The 21,052-nt window shown below is 38.2% G+C and overlaps 1 protein-coding gene across 1 annotated transcript in view; it reads left to right on the top strand.

The window, feature by feature from the left end:
• COL11A1 (collagen type XI alpha 1 chain) overlaps window positions 1–21,052 on the top strand; it is a 231,805-nt gene that overhangs the window by 91,730 nt on the left and 119,023 nt on the right. The window contains exons 17-24 of the mRNA XM_069599057.1: window positions 78–131; window positions 311–364; window positions 1,666–1,719; window positions 1,837–1,881; window positions 8,715–8,768; window positions 9,195–9,239; window positions 9,491–9,544; window positions 9,976–10,020. Of these exons, the coding sequence (XP_069455158.1) occupies window positions 78–131; window positions 311–364; window positions 1,666–1,719; window positions 1,837–1,881; window positions 8,715–8,768; window positions 9,195–9,239; window positions 9,491–9,544; window positions 9,976–10,020 (405 nt within the window). The remainder of the gene's footprint in view (window positions 1–77; window positions 132–310; window positions 365–1,665; window positions 1,720–1,836; window positions 1,882–8,714; window positions 8,769–9,194; window positions 9,240–9,490; window positions 9,545–9,975; window positions 10,021–21,052) is intronic.

The raw sequence follows: 21,052 nt of genomic DNA, 5'->3' as shown, positions 1-21,052 counted from the left end.
TCATCAGTTATTTTATTTTCTTTTACTCTGTGCTATTTGGAATCCTTTTTGCTTAGTCATGTTCTTGGTACTATCAGGGTCGTCCGGGTGCTGATGGAGGAAGAGGAATGCCAGGAGAACCCGGGGCCAAGGTCAGGAACTCATCTCATATGTTTGTATATTAAGATCTCATATCTCAGTTTCTCCTGAAATTTTTATATTTTAAAATAAAGTTTCCTGATATGAAATAATATTTCATATTCAAATTACAGTTCAGAAATAAGTTCAGAATATGACATTGTTGATGATGGTGATGATGATGCTTTTACAGGGGGATCGAGGATTTGATGGACTTCCAGGTCTACCAGGTGACAAGGGTCACAGGGTAAGATATACTATTCTATTGCTTTTTATACAGGGATAATATAAGAATACTATGAAATATTTTAAATAGCTACACTAAGAAATAAGGAAATTAAGTATTTGTGAACTCATGTAAATCAGTATATCTAAAAGATACATGAATAAATATGTTTTTTTAATTTTTTAGATGTTAAAATACTTATTTTACATAAATATAAGTTGAGGCAGAATCTTTATGTACATGTATGTGTACATGCTAAGTCGCTTGAGTCTTGTTAGACTCTTTGTGACCCTCTGGACTGTAGCCTGCCAGGTCCTCTGTCCATGATTTTCCTGGCAAGAATGCTGGAGTGGGTTGCTGTGCCCTCCTCCAGGATGTATTGTATATGCAAAATATATTTACAGAACAAGTATAGAGATTTAATTTTGCCTCTAATTTTTTGATAATTACCTCAATTTCTTTCTTACATTTTGTCTATGGATATATTCAAAAGACACCTGCCGGCAATCTGTAGTTAATATTACAATATACTGGGCAATGTATTTTATTATACTTGTTAGATGGTTTTGGTAGATTGAGATACCATAGACTACTTCTTTGTGATAATATAAGTTTATAGTTCAATGCAGGAGTTTATAATTTACTAGGGTTTATTAACAATATACAATATTGAACAATAATCCAGTCAGTAGTTTAAGTGGGAAATTAAGCCAGGATGTGGTCTCTCATAAAAGATCAACTTTGGATCTTCACATTACTTTTCTTCAAAAGTTAAAAATAAAGGTGAGGCAATCTTTAGGAAAATTAGAAAATGTGAAAAAAAGAAAGATAAAGAAAAGAAAAGTCTCATGAAAGTTTAGCAAAATATCTAGTGTGTGCATGTTGAGAGAAATACATATTTTTTTTTAAAATGAAGCTTTGTTAGTCTTCCAGAACTTTACTGAATTGATGAGAATTATTTAAGAAGCAGAAAAAATTAAAATAAAAATCAGCAAAGTGCATCCATGCACCATGAAGACTGAAGACAATCTTCAGCAAAATAATTTTGTTAGTTTGTAATAATTAAAAGTCTGAAAATTATTTGGATATTTTATTTATTTCTTTTTGTTTTCAAAATTGAAGGAATGTTTTCCTTGCATACTAAATTGTAATGCTAGTTAATGTAAAATTATGACTTATCTCTGAAGTGTTTTCAGGAGAGAAAATAAAACATAAGTTTTTCTACCAAATGTTTCATTACTTTGGCAAGGATAGCTGTAGGATAGAGTTATAAATATTATGGTTTACTTCAAATTCTAATTGTATTTGGATTTCTTTAATAGGGTGAACGAGGTCCTCAAGGTCCTCCTGGTCCTCCTGGTGAAGATGGAATGAGGGTATAAGAAAGTTCATTTCTTTTAAGAAATATTTAAAATTAAAACATTAAACAAAGCCATGCTGAAATGTTGCATTGTCTGATCACATCACTATCCTATTCATTATGTCCATGACAGGGAGAAGATGGAGAAATAGGACCAAGGGGTCTTCCAGGTGAAGCTGTAAGCAACTTTTCTTTTTTTAAAAAAATAATACCCTATTTAGGAAGAATAGTGCTTGGTGTTACATATATAAAGTCAATAATGAATTGCAATCTTACTTAGCCTAACCAGGTAATTTGTATGTGAAAAAACGTTTAAAAAGGATACTTACGGCTCTTCTTTCATTAAATCTTAGAAAATTGAGAGGAAAAAAAAAATGTGGGATATAATAACTACAAAGAGAGATAAGAAAGCCTTCTTAAGTTAATAATGCAAATAAATAGAGGAAAACAATAGAACAGGAAAGACTATAGATCTCTTCAAGAAAATTGGAGATACTAAAGGAACATTTTATGCAGAAATGGGCACAATAAATGACAGAAATGGCAAGGATGTAACAGACACAGAAGAGATTAAGAAGAGGTGGCAAGAATACACAGAAGAACTACGTAAAGAAGGTCTTAATTATACAGATAACCATGATGATATGATCCCGTATAAGGCCAGATATTCTGGGATGTAGAGTCAAGTGGGCCTTAAGAAACATTACTTAGAACAAATCTAGTGGTGGTGATGGAATTCTAGCTGAGCTATTTCAAATCCTAAAAGATGATGCTGTGAAAGTGCTGCCCTCAATATGCCAGCAAAATTGGAAAACTCAACAGTAGCCACAGGACTGGAAAAGGTCAGTTTTCATTTCAGTACTAAAGAAAGGCAAATGCCAAAAAATGTTCAAACTACCATACAGTTGTGGTCATTTCACATGCTAGCAAGATGATGCCCAAAATCCTTCAAGCTAGGCTTCAATAGTATATGAACCCAGAACTTTCAAATGTACAAGCTAGATTTAGAAAAGGCAGATGAACCAGAGATCAAATAGGCAACATTTTTTGGATCATACAAAAAGCTAGAAAATTTAAAAAAAAAAATCTACTTCTGCTTCATTGACTACACTAAATACTTTGACTGTGTGGATCACAACAAACTGGAAAATTTTTAGAGATGGGAATACCAGACCACCTTACCTGTCTCCTGTGAAATCTGTATGCAGGTCAAAAAGCAACAGTTAAAACCAGACATGGAACAACAGACTGGTTCAAAATTGGGAAAGGAGTACAACAAGGCTCATGCTTTCACACTTTTATTTAATTTCTATGCAAAGTATATCTTGCAAAATGCCAGGCTGGATGAATTACAAGCTGGAAACAAGATTGCATGGGGAAATATCAACAACTCAGATATGCAGATGATAATACTCTAATAGCAGAAATTGAAGAAGAGCTAAAGAGCCTCTTGATGAAGATGAAAGAGGATAGTGAAAAAAGCTGGCTAAAAGTCCAACATTCAAATATCTAAGATCATAGCTTCCATTCCCATCTCTTCATGGCAAGTAAATGGAGGGAAAGTGGAAACAGTGACAGATTTTATTTTCTTGGGCTCCAAAATCACCGTGGACAGTGACTGCGGCCAAGAAATTAAAAGACTTTTACTTCTTGGAAGTAAAGCTATGAGAAACCTAGACAGCATATTAAAAAGCAGAGACATCACTTTGCCAACAAAAGTCCCTATAGTCAAACCTAAGTTTTTTGTAGTAATTATGTACCGATGTTAGACTTGGACCATAAAAAGGGCTGAACACCAAGGAATTGATGCTTTTGAACTGTGGCACTGGAGAAGACTCTTGAGAATCCCTTGGACAGCAAGATGAAATCAGTCAATCCTAAAGGAAATCAACCCTGAATATTACGTGGTAGGACAGATGCTGAAGCTCCAGTACTCTGGCCCCCTGATTTGAAGAGGCAACACATTGGAAAAAATCTTGATGCTTGGAAAGATTGGGGGCAAGATGAGAAGGAGAAGACAGAGGATGAGATGGATAGATGACATCACCTACTCAATGGACATTGAGTTTGAGCAAATTCCCGAAGATAGTGAAGGACAGGGAAGTCTGGTGTGCTACAGTTCATGGAGTCACAAAGAATTGGACATGACTGAGCAACTAAGTCTGAATTTGGCAAAAAGGAGTTCATGATCTGAGCCACAGTCAGCTCCTGGTCTTGTTTTTGTTGACTGTATAGAGCTTCTCCATCTTTGGCTGCAAAGAATATAATCAATCTGATTTTGGTGTTGACCATCTGGTGATGTCCATGTGTAGAGTCTTCTCTTGTGTTGTTGGAAGAGGGTGTTTGCTATGACCAGTGCATTTTCTTGGCAAAACTCTATTAGTCTTTGCCCTGCTTCATTCCATATTCCAAGGCCAAATTTGCCTGTTACTCCAGGTGTTTCTTGACTTCCTACTTTTGCATTTCAGCCCACTATAATGAAAAGGACATCTTTTTTTGGGCGTTAGTTCTAAAAGGTCTTGTAGGTCTTCATAGAACCATTCAACTTCAGCGTCTTCAGAGTTACTGATTGGGGCATAGACTTGGATTACTGTGATATTGAATGGTTTGCCTTGGAAACGAACAGAGATCATTCTGTCATTTTTGAGATTGCATCCAAGTACTGCATTTCGGACTCTTTTGTTGATCATGATGGCTACTTCATTTCTTCTGAGGGATTCCTGCCCACAGTAGTAGATATAATGGTCATCTGAGTTAAATTCACCCATTCCAGTCCATTTTAGCTCGCTGATTCCTAGAATGTCGATGTTCACTATTGCCATCTCTTGTTTAACCACTTCCAATTTGCCTTGATTCATGGACCTAACATTCCAGGTTCCTATGCAATGTTGCCCTTTACAACATCAGACCTTGCTTCTATCACAAGTCACATCCACAACTGGGTATTGTTTTTGCTTTGGCTCCTTCCCTTCATTCTTCTGGAGTTATTTCTCCACTGATCTCCAGTAGCATTTTGGGCACCTACTGACCTGGGGAGTTCCTCTTTCAGTATCCTATCATTTTGCCTTTTCATACTGTTCATTGGGATCTCAAGGCAAGAATACTGAAGTGGTTTGTCATTCCCTTCTCCAGTGGACCACATTCTGTCAGACCTCTCCACCATGACTCACCCGTCTTGGGTGGCCCCACACAGCATGGCTTAGTTTCATTGAGTTAGACAAGGCTGTGGTCCTAGTGTGATTAGATTGACTAGTTTTCTGTGATTATGGTTTCAGTGTGTCTGCCCTCTGATGCCCTCTTGCAAAATTCTGCCCTCTGATGCCCTCCTTATTGCCAATTTCAGACTTAAATTGAAGAAAGTAGGGAAAACCACTAGACCATTCAGGTATGATCTAAATCAAATCCCTTATGATTATACAGTGGAAGTGAGAAATAGATTTAAAGGACTAGATCTAATAGATAGAGTGTCTGATGAACTATGGACTGAGGTTTGTGACATTCTACAGGAGACAGGGATCAAGACCATCCCCATGGAAAAGAAATGCTAAAAAGGAAAAAGGCTGTCTGGGGAGGCCTTACAAATAGCTGTGAAAAGAAGAGAGGTGAAAAGCAAAGGAGAAAAGGAAAGATATAAGCATCTGAATGCAGAGTTCCAAAGAATAGCAAGAAGAGATAAGAAAGCCTTCCTCAGTGATGAATGCAAAGAAATAGAGGAAAACAACAGAATGGGAAAGACTAGAGATCTCTTCAAGAAAATTAGAGATACCAAGGGAACATTTCATGCAAAGATGGGCTTGATAAAGGACAGAAATGGTATGGACCTAACAGAAGCAGAAGGTATTAAGAGGTGGCAAGAATACACAGAACTGTACAAAAAAGATCTTCATGACCAAGATAATCATGATGGTGTGATCACTTACCTAGAGCCAGACATCCTGGAATGTGAAGTAAAGTGGGCCTTAGAAAGCATCACTACGAACAAAGCTAGTGGAAGTGATGGAATTCCAGTATAGCTATTTCAAATCCTAAAAGATGATGCTGTGAAAGTGCTCCACACAATATGCCAGCAAATTTGGAAAACTCAGCAGTGGCCACAGGACTGGAAAAGGGCAGTTTTCATTCCAATCCCAAAGAAAGGCAATACCAAAGAATGCTCAAACTACCGCACAATTGCACTCATCTCACATGCTAGTAAAGTAATGCTCAAAATTCTCCAAGCCAGGCTTCAGCAATACGTGAACCGTGAGCTTCCAGATGTTCAAGCTGGTTTTAGAAAAGGCAGAGGAACCAGAGATCAAATTGCCAACATCTGCTGGATCATGAAAAAAACAAGAGAGTTCCAGAATAACATCTATTTCTGCTTTATTGACTATGCTAAAGCCTTTGACTATGTGGATCACAGTCAACTGTGGAAAATTCTGAAAAAGATGGGAATATCAAACCACCTGACCTTCCTCTTGAGAAACCTGTATGCAGGTCAGGAAGCAACAGTTAGAACTGGACATGGAACAACAGACTGGTTCCAAATAGGAAAAGGAGTACGTCAAGGCTGTATATTGTCACCCTGCTTATTTAACTTATATGCAAAGTACATCATGAGAAACGCTGCGTTGGAAGAAGCATAAGCTGGAATCAAGATTGCCGGGAGAAATATCAATAACCTCATATATTCAGACGACACCACCCTTATGGCAGAAAGTGAAGAGGAGCTAAAAAGCCTCTTGATGAAAGTGAAAGTGGAGAGTGAAAAAGTCAGCTTAAAGCTCAACGTTCAGAAAACGAAGATCATGGCATCTGGTCCTATCACTTCATGGGAAATAGATGGGGAAACAGTGGAAACAGTGTCAGACTTTATTTTGGGGGGCTACAAAATCACTGCAGATGGTGACTGCAGCCATGAAATTGAAAGACACTCACTCCTTGGAAGAAAAGTTATGACCAACCTAGATAGCATGTTGAAAAGCGTTTTGACATTACTTTGCCAACAAACATCCATCTAGTCAAGGCTATGGTTTTTTCAGTGGTCATGTATGGATGTGAGAGTTGGACTGTGAAGAAAGCTAAGCACTGAAGAATTGATGCTTTTGAACTGTGGTGCTGGAGAAGACTGTTGAGAGTCCCTTGGACTGCAAGGAGATCCAACCAGTCCATTCTGAAGGAGATCAGCCCTGGGATTTCTTTGGAAGGAATGATGCTTAAGCTGAAACTCCAGTGCTTTGGTCATTGGAAAAGGCTCTGATGCTGGGAGTGATTGAGGGCAGGAGGAGAAGGGGACGACAGAAGGTGAGATGGCTGGATGGCATCACTCACTTGATGGACATGTGTCTGAGTGAACTCCGGGAGTTGGTGATGGACAGGGAGGCCTGGCGTGCTGCAGTTCATGGGGTCACAAAGAGTCGGACACAACTGAGTGACTGAACTGAACTGAACTGAGAGACTAAACAACAACTTGCCATCCAAAAAACCTTATCCAGTTTTTGTTGCTGTTTATTTTTTTTCCATTTTTCATTTCAATATCTCTAGAATTTTTTATTTTTTTAGGATAAACTAGTATTACTGGTTACAAAAAATGAGGTGCTTGCTACTCCTACTACCAAAACTGAGGTGCTTAGTATATATCAAATATAACTATAAAATTTATTAAATTATATCCTTTTTTCCACTGAATTTTAGAAATGATTTGGAAAGGTTTACTCAAACCTAGTCAATCAAAAACCAACAGTAGAAGCAGACCTCCTAGTTTTACTGCTAGTTTGCCATATTATCAGTTCAGTTCAGTTCAGTTGCTCAGTCATGTCCGACTCTTTGCGACCCCATGAATCTCAGCATGCCAGGCCTCCCTGTCCATCACCATCTCCTGGAGTTCACTCAGACTCACGTCCATCGAGTCGGTGATGCCATCCAGCCATCTCATCCTCGGTCGTCCCCTTCTCCTCCTGCCCCCAATCCCTCCCAGCATCAAAGTCTTTTCCAATGAGTCAACTCTTCGCATGAGGTGGCCAAAGTACTGGAGATTCAGCTTTAGCATCATTCCTTCCAAAGAAATCCCAGGGCTGATCTCCTTCAGAATGGACTGGTTGGATCTCCTTGCAGTCCAAAGGACTCTCAAGAGTCTTCTCCAACACCACAGTTCAAAACCATCAGTTCTTTGGCACTCAGCCTTCTTCACAGTCCAACTCCATACATGACCACAGGAAAAACCATAGCCTTGACTAGACGGACCTTAGTCAGCAACGTAATGTCTCTGCTTTTGAATATACTATCTAGGTTGGTCATAACTTTTCTTCCAAGGACCTGTCAATTCACAGGCACAGTGTGTTTGTATGTGTTAGTTGCTCAATTGTGTCCAACCCTTTGCAACTCCTTGGACTATAGCCCACCAGGCTCCTCAGTCACTCAAGTAAATATAGCAGTAAACCATACTGTTGACTTTTTTGAAGGAGGGAAAAATGGAGAAGGGGAAGAAGAGAAGAAAATGATTGCTTAAATCATAATAATTTTAAAAGTCATGAAAGTGGTTTCTAATCTTCCTAATATAGTCATCCAGCTGTTTCTTTCTCTCAGTAGAAATATTCTCTCAAGATTGAATTTACCTAAATGTAAAAAAACCTGAGAATCAAGACTCTTTGTGTAGTCTGTTTGAATTATAAGATTTAAAAAGATTCAGTGTTGCTATTCAAATTGGAAAATGGCACAAAAGTTACTTACTTAAAGCTTTAAAATATTTCCTATATTAAAAGTTTCATAAGTGATTCATATGTAATTCCATAGACTCAAAGATACAGTTTCTATATTAAAGACTCACTCATCCATTTTGGCTTTTGGCTCAATATAAACACTAGGTAATTGTTTCACAAAAAATGCTATTTTAAATGCCCCTTTTGGTGTGTTAAAAGAGGATGAATAAATGTTTTAATCAAAACATTACATTAAAATGTATTTATTTAAAAGACAAGGCACGTTTTGAAGGCATTTTTTTTTTTTAATAATCTGTTTCGTTTTTACTCCTAGGGTCCACGAGGTTTGCTAGGACCAAGAGGAACTCCAGGACCTATTGGACAGCCTGTATGTATTGTTGAAAAGATTCAAAATGTTCTAGGGAAAGCTTATGGCCAGAGTCTTAAAGCCCGAAAGCTGTTAAAGCTTTCACTAGGCAGCCAAAGTTTCACTATTATAATCTAAGACCTAATGATGCTGCCTATCAATTTAACTGAGTGTGCTCACTCCATCTGCTTCTTTCTTCTTTCTTCCTTTTAGTTTATGTATTTTATTGTTTTTTCCCAACACACAGTAGAAAATACTGCTAGGATGTCTCCATGGACATGGAGAGGAGAGTATAGACCTTGCTTTTTCTCTCATTTCCTTTGAGTTTTAAAATGACTTTTAGTTACCCTAGGTTACTGGGTATCATGCTATTAGGTTAGTTTTTTATATTTTCTATTGTAGCATCTGAACCTGTATACACTCATGTATATTTTTTCTTTATTGAAGGGCATAGCAGGTGTGGATGGCCCCCCAGGACCAAAAGGGAACATGGTATGTACAAGATATCCATAAAGTAACTCATTTCTGTAATCTAAATACTAGCAAACCATTTTTGTTGCTAAATCTAAAATTAAGGTTTCTTACAATGTTTTGCCAAATTCTTTTGCTAGCATTAATATTTGCAAGATTTTCCAGATTCTCTAAAGGGAAACATGATATGGGGTCTATTTTTCAATCCGAAAGACAAAACCTATCATGTGAAATAGTTCTGTTAAAGACTCTTTTCCATTTTCCTATGTCAGGGTCCTCAAGGGGAGCCGGGTCCTCCTGGTCAGCAGGGAAACCCAGGACCTCAAGTAAGTCTAAGCCATCACAGTTTTTGTTAAGGTAATGGGGGAAGACGGTACCTTTATACAAGAAAATTGACAGCCTCAAAATTTTCTATTTAGGGCTGAGAGTTTATGTATCAATGTACAAAGCTCATTCTATTTTATTCCTTTAAAAAATTTTTTGAACAAATTTGCAGTGGCTTTTCTTTCTTCCAAGAGTAAAATGAGTCATTCAGTGTTCATGGAATGCCAGGATACCTGCAGGAGGGTTCTGAATAGGATCACATTACAGTTCCATTGCCAAAAGAGTAGCTTGTATAAAACTACACAGTGTTGTAAAATCTTCTGGAGAATGTGGGTGATATATATAGATAGTCATAGGTCATTGCATGTAAGGGCTAATCGTAAAAGTGTGTTCTTATGATGTGATACTTATGAAATAAATTCTTTTAAAATAGGGTCTTCCTGGTCCACAAGGTCCAATTGGTCCTCCCGGTGAAAAAGTAAGTTCATCTGTTGTCCTAGTAATGTCTGGTAAATGAGCTTGTGTTGTCAATCTTAAGGAGGAGTAAGGCCTGCCTTTTGCTTTTGATATTTAAATGGCTTAGCATATAAGGAATTAATCTGGATTTAAATCATGAGCATACGGGTGAGCAGAAGCCATTCATTTGTCTCTGAATTGTAAATGATAACATTTCACAGAGTTTCCATTTGGATAGCTTCCTAATATGACATTCTCAGCTATATTAATTTCATTAATGTACTGACATGAGTGAGTGCTTTCTCTTTATTTTGGTTCTTCTTTCATTTCTCATTATTTAAAACATGTGATTAGGTTTGCCTGTGACAAAGGGCTTTTAACAAGATCTAATTAAGGAAAAATTGTGATGTTATCATTGCCACCATTTTTCATGGAAAAATGGCAAATGATGTTCTTGTTAAAACTCAGTCTAGATCAAAGCAAGAGTTCTCCCCTGTCAGTTTCTTTAAGTAGTATTTTCTATTCCCTATAGTTACAGCACAGTGTTACCTATTCTTATATGATTTTTTTCTTATTTTTGCTGATTTCTATAAATATGTGATTTTTTAAATTACCAACTTTATTGGGGTTAATTTCATACCATAAAATTTACTCTCTTTAAGTCTGTCAATCATTTTTAGGAAATTTATAGAACTTTGCCGCAATCACATTTTTAAAATATTTATACCAGCCCAGAAAGAAAGCCTGCATCAATTTCTGCTCCTGAGTTCACCCACAAACCTACACAACAATTGGTCTGCTTTGTATCTTTATACATATACCTTTTCTGACCATCTTATGTGAACAAAATATATGAATGAAATTAACTTTTGAATTTAATCATAGGAATAAATATAGTATGTGACATTTGTGTCTGGTTTCTTTTATTTGAAATAATGTTTTTGAGTTTTATCCATATGGTAGCATATATCAGTACTTCACTTCTTTTTGTTGCCAAACGGTATTCCTTTGATTGAATATTTTGTTTACTTATTCAGCAGTTGAGAGAAATGAGTTATGTACACTTTTCAGCTATTACGAATAGTGCTGCTGTGAATATTTGTACAAAGATATTTGTGTAGACATTTTAAAAATTATTTTTGTTAGATAGTTAGAAGTGTTTAACACTTAAAGAAGTTTCAAGATTGTGTTTCAAAGTAGTTGTACCATACTTCCTTCCTCAAAATTTATGAGGATTTCAGTTTTCATTCCAATCCCTAAGAAAGACAAGCCAAAGAATGCTTAAAATACCACACAATTGCACTCATCTCACACGCTAGTAAGTGAAGTTGCTCAGTCATGTCCAACTCTTTCCAACCCCATGGACTATAGCCTGCCAGGCTCCTCTGTCCATGGGATTTTCCAGGCAAGAGTGCTGGAGTGGGTTGCCATTGCCTTCTCCAGGGGATCTTCCCAACCCAGGGATTGAACCCGGGTCTCCCACATTGCACACAGATGCTTTACCCTCTGAGCCACCAGGGAAGCCCAAAGTGAAGTCAGTTAGACATGTCTGACTCTTTGCAACCCATAGACTGTATCCTACCAGGCTCCTCTGTCCATGGGATTTTCCAGGCAATAGTACTGGAGTGGATCACCATTTCCTTCTCCAGGGGATTCTTCCCAACCCAGGGCTCGAACCCTGGTCTCCCGCATTGTAGACAGATGCTTTACTGTCTGAGCCACCATCACATGTGCTAGTAAAGTAATACTCAAAATTCTCCAAGCCAGGCTTCAACAATACACGAACTGTGAACTTCCAGATGTTCAAGCTGGTTTTAGAAAAGGCAGAGGAACCAGAGATCAAATTGCCAACATCCGCTGGATCATCAAAAAAGCAAGAGAGTTCTAGAAAAACATCTATTTCTCCTTTACTGACTATGCCAAAGCCTTTGACTGTGTGGCTCACAATAAACTGTGGAAAATTCTGAAAGAGATGGGAATACCAGACCACCTGACCTGCCTCTTAAGAAACCTATATGCAGGTCAAGAAGCAACAGTTAGAACTAGACATGGAGTAACAGACTGGTTCTAAATAGGAAAAGGAGTATGTCAAGGCTACATATTGTCACTGTGCTTATTTAACTTATATGTGGAGAACATCATGAGAAACACTGGGCTGTATGAAGCACAAGCTGGAATCAAGATTGCAGGGATAAATAGCAATAACTTCAGATATGCAGATGTCACCATCTTTATGGCAGAAAGTGAAGAAGAACTAAAGAGCCTCTTGATGAAAGTGAAAGTGGAGAGTGAAAAAGTCGGCTTAAAGTTCAACATTCAGAAAACAAAGATCATGGCAACTGGTCCCATCACTTCATGGGAAATAGATGGGGAAACAGTGGAAACAGTGTCAGACTTTATTTTGGGGGGCTCCAAAATCACTGCAGATGGTTACTGCAGCCATGAAATTAAAAGACACTTACTCCTTGGAAGGAAAGTTATGACCAACCTAGATAGCATATTCAAAAGCAGAGAGGTTACTTTGCCACCAAAGGTCCATCTAGTCAAGGCCATGGTTTTTCCAGTGGTCATATATGGATGTGAGTTGGACTATAAAGAAAGCTAAGCACTGAAGAATTGATGCTTTTGAACTGTGGTGTTGGAGAAGACTCTTGAGTGTTCCTTGGATTGCAAGGAGATCCACCCAGTCCATCATAAAAGAAATCAGTCTTGAATATTCATTGGAAGGACTGATTTTGAAGAGGAAATTCCAATATTTTGGCCACCTGATGTGAAGAGCTGACTCACTTGAAAAGACCCAGATGCTGGGAAAGATTGAAGGCAGGAGGAGAAGGGGACGACAGAGGATGAGATGGTTGGATGGCATCATCGATTCAATGGACATGAATTTGAGTAAACTCCAGAAGTTGGTGATGTACAGGGAGGCCTGGTATGATGCAGTCCATAGGGTCATAAAGAATTGGATGCAACTGAGCAACTGACCAGAACTGAACTGAACTTGTTTTTCCAGATGCTCAGCTGTACTAACTTTGTTTCTCTCTTTAATTATGGTTATTTTTGTTGGTGTGAAATAGTACCTTATTGCAGTATTAATTGGCATTTCCCTAATCACTAGTGATATTGGGCTTATTTTTATATGCTTTTTGACCTTTTCTATATATTCTTTGGTCTTCGCTGGTGGCCCAGCAGTAAAGAATCTGCCTGCAATGCAGGAAACACAGGTTCAGTCCCTCAGTCAGGAAGATCCCCTGAAGAAGGAAATGGCAACCCACTCTAGTATTCTTGCCTGGGAAATCCCATGGACAGAGGAGCCTGGAAGAGGGTCCAGTCCAAGGGGTTGCAAAAGAGTCAGAAGTAACTTAGCAACTAAGCAACAACAGCAACATATATTCTTTGGTGAAATATATATATACATATATATATATATATATATATTCAAGTCCTTTGGTAACATTCTAGCTGAGTTACTTACTATTAACATTAAGAATTAGCATATAAAACTTGTTGCTGTTCAGTCACCCTGTCATGTCCTACTCTTTGCAACCCCATGGACTGCAACACACCGGGCCTCCCTGTCCCTCACCATCTCCCAGAGTTTGCCAAGTTCATGTTTACTGCATTGGTGATGCCATCTGGCCATCTCCTCCTCTGACACCTTCTTCTCCTTCTGCCCTCAATCTTTCCCAGCAGCAGGGACTTTTCCGATGGGTCATCTGTTCGCATCACATGACCAAAATACTGGAGCTTCAGCATTAGGATCAGAGTGAATATTCAGGGTTAATCTCCTTTAGTACTGACTGATCTGATCTTTACATTTTGGGGCTCCAAAATCACTGCAGATGGTGACTGCAGCCATGAAATTAAAAGACACTTACTCCTTGGGAGAAAAGTTATGACCAACCTAGATAGCATATTCAAAAGCAGAGACATTACTTTACCAACAAAGGTCTTTCTAGTCAAGGCTATGGTTTTTCCAGTCATCATGTATGGATGTGAGAGTTGGACTGTAAAGAAAGCTGAGCACCAAAGAATTGATGCTTTTGAACTATGATTTGGAGAAGACTCTTGGGAGTCCCTTGGACTGCAAGGAGATCCAACCAGTCCATCCTAAAGGAAATCAGTCCTGTATATTCATTGGAAGGACTGATGTTGAAGCTGAAACTCCAATACTTTGGCCACCTGATGAGAAGAACTGACTCATTGTAAAAGACCCTGATGCTGGGAAAGATTGAAGGCGGGAGAAGGGGATGACAAAGGATGAGGTGGTTGGATGGCATCACTGACTCAATTGACATGAATTTGAGTAAATTCCAGGAGTTGGTGATGGACAGGGAGGCCTGGTGTGTTGCAGTCCATGGGATTGCAAAGATTTGGACAGGACTCAGCGACTGAACTGAACTGAACTGATCTGATCTCCTTGCAGTCCAAGGGACTCTGAGAAGTCCTCTCCAGCACCACAATTCAAATGCATCGATTCTTTGGTGTTCCACCTCCTTTACGGTCCTGTTCTCACATCCATACATGACAATAGGGAAGACCATAGCCTTGAATACACGGACCATGTCTGCAGAGTAATATCTCTGCTTTCAACACTGTCTAGGTTTGTCATTGCTTTCCTGCCAAGAAGCAATTGTCTTCTGATTTCATGGCTGAGGTCACAATCTGCTGTGATTTTGAAGCACAAAAAGGGGAAATCTGTCACTCCAGTTCAGTTCAGTCGCTCAGTCATGTCCTACTCTTTGCGACCCCATGAATCGCAGCACGCCAGGCCTCCCTGTCCTTTACCATCTCCTGGAGTTCATTCAAACTCACATCCATCGAGTCAGTGATGCCATCCAGCCATCTCATCCTCTGTCGTCCTCTTTTCCTCCCGCCCTCAATCTCTCCCAGAATCAGAGTCTTTTCCAATGAGTCAACTCTTCGCATGAGGTGGCCAGAGTACTGGAGTTTCAGCTTTAGCATCATTCCTTCCAAAGAAATCCCAGGGCTGATCTCCTTTGGAATGGACTGGTTGGACCGCCTTGCAGTCCAAGGGACTCTCAAGAGTCTTCTCCAACACCACAGTTCAAAAGCATCAATTCTTTGTGCTCAGCTTTCTTCACAGTCCAACTCTCACAACCATAGCCTTGACTAAATGGATATTTGTTGGCAAAGTAATGTCTCTGCTTTTCAACTTGCTGTCTAGGTTGGTCATAACTTTTCTTCCAAGGAATAAGCGTCTTTTAATTTCATAGCTGCAGTCACCATCTGCGGTGATTTTGGAGCCCAAAAAGATAAAGTCTGACACTGTTTCCACTTTTTCCCTATCTATTTCCCATGAAGTGATGGGACCAGATGCCATGATCTTCGTTTTCTGAATGTTGAGCTTTAAGTCAACTTTTTCACTCTCCTCTTTCACTTTCATCAAGAGGCTCTTTAGTTCCTCTTCACTTTCTGCCATAAGGGTGGTGTCATCTGCATATCTGAGGTTATTGATATTTCTCCCGGCAATCTTGATTCCAGCTTGTGCTTCTTCCAGCCCCGCGTTTCTCATGATGTACTCTGCATCTGTCACTCCTTCCACCTGTTCCCCTTCTATTTGCCATGCAAAAATGGAGCTGAATGACGTGATCTTAGTTTCTTATTATTTAGTCTTAAGTTGACTCTTTCACCCTCCTCCTTCTCCCGCATCAAGAGGCTCTTTAGTTCCTCTACACTTTCTGCTATTAGAGTGGTATCATCTGCATATCTGAGGTTATTGATGTTTCTCCTGCCTACCTTGGTTCCAGCTTGTAACATCCAGCCTGGCATTTCTCATGGTGTTCTCAGCATATAGGTTTAAAAAACAGGGTTACAGCAGACAGCCCTGTTGTACTCCTCTCTCTACCTTGAACCAATCAGTTGTTCCATACATGGTTCTAACTGTTGCTTCTTGACCCACATACAGGTTTCTGAGGAGACTGGTAAGATGGTCTGGTATTCCCATCTCTTTAAGAGCTTTCCACAGTCTGTCATGATCCACATAGTCAAAGGCTTGATCATAGTTGAAGAAACAGAGATAAATGTTTTTCTGAAGTTCCTTTGCTTTCTCTATAATCCAGCAAATTTTCACAATTGTATCTCTCATTCCTCTTCCTTTTCTAAACACAGCTTGGACATCTGGAAGTTCTTGGTTCATATACTGCTGAAGCCTAGCATATAGGATTTTAAGCATGACTTCACTAGCATGGGAGATGTGTGCAATTATTCAATGGTTAGCACATTCTTTGGTGCTACCCTTGTTGGGAACTGGGATGAGGATTGACCTTTTCTAGTCCTGTGGCCACTGCTGGATCTTCCAGATTTGCTGACTTAATGGCATCCTCCTTTAGGAATTTGAATAGTTCTGCTGGAATTTCATCGCATACACTAGCTTTATTAATAGCAGTGCTTCTTAAGGCCCTCTAGACTTCAGACTCCAGAATGTCTGGTTCTGGGTGACTAACCACACCGTCATAATAATTCAGTTCATTAAGATTTTTACAATACAGTTCTTCTGTGTATTCTTTCCATCTCTTCTTGATCTCTTCAACATCTACTACGTCTCTACCATTTTTATCGTTTATTGTGTCCATGTTTGGGCAGAATGCTCCCTTGATGTTTCCAGTTTTCCTGAAGAGATCTCTAGTCTTTCCCCTTTTGTTCTTTTCTTCCAGTTTTATGCACTGTTCATTGAAGAAGGCCTTCTTGTCTCTTCTAGCTATTCTTTGAAACTGCATTTAATTGGATGTACCTTTCCCTCTCTTGCCTGCTTTTCATTTGTCTTCATTCTTTTGCTATTTGTAAAGCCTCTTCAGATAAACACTTTGCCTCTTGCTTTCTTTTTCTTTGGTATGGTTTTGTTCACCACATCCTGTACAATATTAAAGACTGCTATCCATAGTTCTTCAGGTGCAGTGTTATCTATGTTTAGTCCATTGAATCTATTCATTACCTCTACTGGGAATTCACACAAGATTTGATTCAAGTCATATCTGGCTGGCTTAGTGTTTTTCCCAGTCTTCTTTAGTTGAGGCCTGAATTTTACTATGAGAAGCTGATGATCTGAGCCACAGTCAGCTCCGGGTCTTATTTTTGCTGACTGTATACAGTTTCTCCATCTTCAGCTACAAAGAAATGAAATCAATTTGATTTCAATATTGACCATTTGATGATGTCCATCTGTAAAGCTGTCTCTTGTTTAGCCTTTGCCCTTCTTTATTTTCATATCAAACTTAAGTGGTCTCTAAAGTGCTTTTTTTTCTGTGTGCTTTCTATATGATTACAGTATTAGAGGGCTACTGGAAATAGTTGATTTATTTAAAATATTAGGCACCAAAGGTGCTTTAGATCAGAGATTTTAATCTGGACCACTCTTATCATATCTTAGATTAACTCATCATAACCATATTATGTTTGTAATAAATTGTACTTGAGGCATGTGCTTATTAAATTTTCTATAATAATATCATCCCTGCACTGGAGTCTTAGAGGAAGAATTTGCTTTTAAGGAAAGTTGGTGTATCTGAATTCACTATGTTGAGAAACAGGTAAAATATAGGATCTGGTTCACTGTCCTTCTTGTGGTAGGAAGAGAGCTATCATTAAGCATAACCTGCTTCTTTTTCTGCTTTGAACATATCCAGCTCTTGAGTTCAAAGACAGTCTCTTTCTATCAAAAGGAGAAAGAACATGAAAGAAATGTGTTTTTTTTTAATTTTTCGTCTATGGTGTATATTTTATTTTAGATTTGTGTTCTGTTTATTCTGGCTCAATAGCCTTGTCTTTCAAAACTGGGTGAATAATGTTTTTAATCAGATTGTGCAACCCACAGTTAAATTTCACAGTTAAATATAACTTAAGAAATATCATATATTTTTAACTCCCAATAACATTTTTATCATAAGTTATTGTTGCCTGTAATTTTATTATATTTGGGATAAAATATTTTATAACATTAAGTTAATTAACCAAACTGGATGACCACTATATTGCTTTTCTGACATGCAATAACTTAAATATACTTTTATGCCCTGTGATTTAATTTATGCTCTCAGAATTTCCTTCACTCATATTAATTGCTTTACAGAAAACAAATGATATTGTATAACTCTGTGAGCTAAAAAAAAGAAATAGCAAGACACAAAACAAATAGTTCAGTTCAGTTCAGTTGCTCAGTTGTGTCTGACTCTTTGCCACCCCATGAATCGCTGCACCCCAGGCCTCCCTGTCCATCACCAACTCCCAGAGTTCACTCAGACTCACGTCCATTGAGTCAGTGATGTCATCCAGCCATCTCATCCTCTGTCGTCCCCTTCTCCTCCTGCCCCCAATCCTTCCCAGCATCAGAGTCTTTTCCAATGAGTCAACTCTTTGCATGAGGTGGCCAAAATACTGGAGCTTCAGCTTTAGCATCATTCCTTCCAAAGAAATCCCAGGGTTGATCTCCTTCGGAATGGACTGGTTGGATCTCCTTGCAGTCCAAGGGATCCTCAGGAGTCTTCTCCAACACCACAGTTCAAAAGCATCAATTCTTTGGCGTTGTGCCTTCTTCACAGTCCAACTCTCACATCCATACATGACCACAGGAAAAACCATAGCCTTGACTAGACGGACCTTAGTTGGCAAAGTAAACAAATATTAGTTAAAGGCAAAGACTTTGAAATATGGCTAAAGATCTGAATTCATTTATATTGCAACTCTGTGATATATTAGCATTGGTTAATTACTCAAAATCTTAGATGATGAAATTTCATGAAATTGCTTGAGAATTAAGATGGATAGTATACATATATATATATATATATATATATATACACCATATATATCATATATTGCTTAATATAGTACATAGGAGCACAACAAATTTTAACTATTTTATTAAACTCCCAAAAGTATAGCATTCATTCATTTAAATATATTGCCATTTCTTCATGGAAATAACAAGAAGTTAAGAAAGCAGACAAAATACTGTACTGTCATAGAGCTTCCATTTTAAAAGAAATGGATCGATTTTAACTTGATTTAAAAAAATCCTATAGTACATGACTTTTAGTATTTCTAATCTACACTTAAATATATAGCAACAACAACAACCAAAAATAACATAGTTTTATACACAAGGTCATTGTCATAGAAATATCATGTCTGCTGGAAATAATAATTATGGAAATAGTTTTGCCTTTGTATTCTACATTTTGCTTTGAAGAAATAAGTACATTGTACTGCAAAAAATGATTTAAGTGAAAGGTAAAACACTGTCATAAAAGAATCAGGATTTTATAGCAGTTATTTTATAATATTAGATTACTTGACTGTATATGACTGCACATTGGTGAAGAGTATTGAAATCTTTAAATCCTATAAAAATGAGATGCAATTAAATTCAGTTATAAAGTCCAGATTATTTATAGGTTATTTTTTGTTGTTGTTGTTCCATAGTGATTTAAATGAGGCTTCCTTGTTAAACTCTGTACTATCCATATACATGAATACAATGCTTTTCTTAAATACTGTTTGAGAATGGAAAACTCCGTTTACATCCAGCATCTAGACTTGCTGATGTATCCTTGCTCTTTTAATTGTTTCTAAATTGCGACTAATCATGAGCAAGCAGAAATGGCTTGAGCTCTAAAGACTTGATAAAGGTAATTATTCTAAGTAGAAAGCCAGTTTTTCTCCCAGTGAAGGGTCTGCTTGCAATAATCATTCTTTTAGCTTGTTCCAGCCTAACCAGGGATCAAATTAAGTGATATCTGAAATCCTTTGTGATTAAACACAGATTAATGTATGAATAAATAGTTAATTTGTTATTATTTGTTATTTGTGTATTAGATTATGTCCTTTCTACATCAAAATAGTATACTTCTATGTCTTATGAGTAACATAATCTATAACATATTTCTTATGTTAATTATTACTGATGTTTAATCAATGTTACTGTGTAATTATTTGAACTGGCACTTAAAAAAAACTATTTTGTTGAAATATAGCTGATTTACAATGTTGTGTTAATTTCTGCTGTACAACAAAGTGATTCAGTTACACACACATATACATTCTTTGTCATGTTTTTTCCATTATAGTTTATCAAGGGATACTGAGTATCAGTTCAGTTCAGTCACTCAGTCATGTCCAACTCTTTGTGACCCCATGAACTGCAGCATGCCAGGCTTCCCTGTCCATCACCAGCTCCTGGAGCTTGCTCAAACTCATGTCCATTGAGTTGGTGATGCCATCCAAACATCTCATCCTCTGTCATCCCCTTCTCTTCCCTCCTTCAATCTTTCCCAGCATCAGGGTCTTTACCAATGAGTCAATTCTTCACATCAGGTGGCCAAAGTATTGGAGTTAGGGTTCAGCATCAGTCCTTCCAATGAATATTCAGGACTGATTTCCTGTAAGATGTACTGGTTTGATCTTGCCATCCAAGGGATTCTCAAGAGTCTTCTCCAACACCACTTTTCAAAAGCATCAGTTCTTCAGTGCTCAACTTTCTTTATAGTCCAACTTGTGGTTCAGCTGGGAAAGAATCCGCTTGCAATGTGGGAGACCTCGGTTTGATCCGTGGGTTGGGAAGATCCCCTGGAGAAGAGAAAGGCTGCCCACTCCAGTGTTCTGGTCTGGAGAATTCCATGGAGTATATAATCACAAAGAGTCAGACACAACTGAGTGACTTTCACTTTCATATTGAGTATAGTTCCCCGTGAATAGGAACTTACTAGTGTCATTATGGAAATGTACAGTATTTGCCTTTTCAGTGATGTGAATCAATGTATATCAATGAGTATAATGATTGCATATGGGCCTATATTGTTTTTCTTTTTACTCTGTGCATGCATGTGTGCTAAGTTGCTTCGCTCATGTCCGTCTCTGCGATCCTATGGATTGTAGCCCTCCAAGCTCCTCTGCCCATGGGATTCTCCAGGCAACAGTTCTGGAGTGGGTTGCTATCTCCTTCTCCAAGGGATCTTCCCAATCCAGGGATCGAAACTGTCTCTCACATCTCCTGCATTGGCAGGCAGATTCTTTACTACTAGCGTCACCTGGGATACTCT

This window comes from Ovis canadensis, chromosome 1 (assembly GCF_042477335.2).
Source record: "Ovis canadensis isolate MfBH-ARS-UI-01 breed Bighorn chromosome 1, ARS-UI_OviCan_v2, whole genome shotgun sequence".
Classification (NCBI taxonomy): Eukaryota; Metazoa; Chordata; class Mammalia; order Artiodactyla; family Bovidae; genus Ovis; species Ovis canadensis.
The sequence above is the reverse complement of the archived record's forward strand: the minus strand, read 5'-3'. Positions and strand labels throughout refer to the sequence as shown.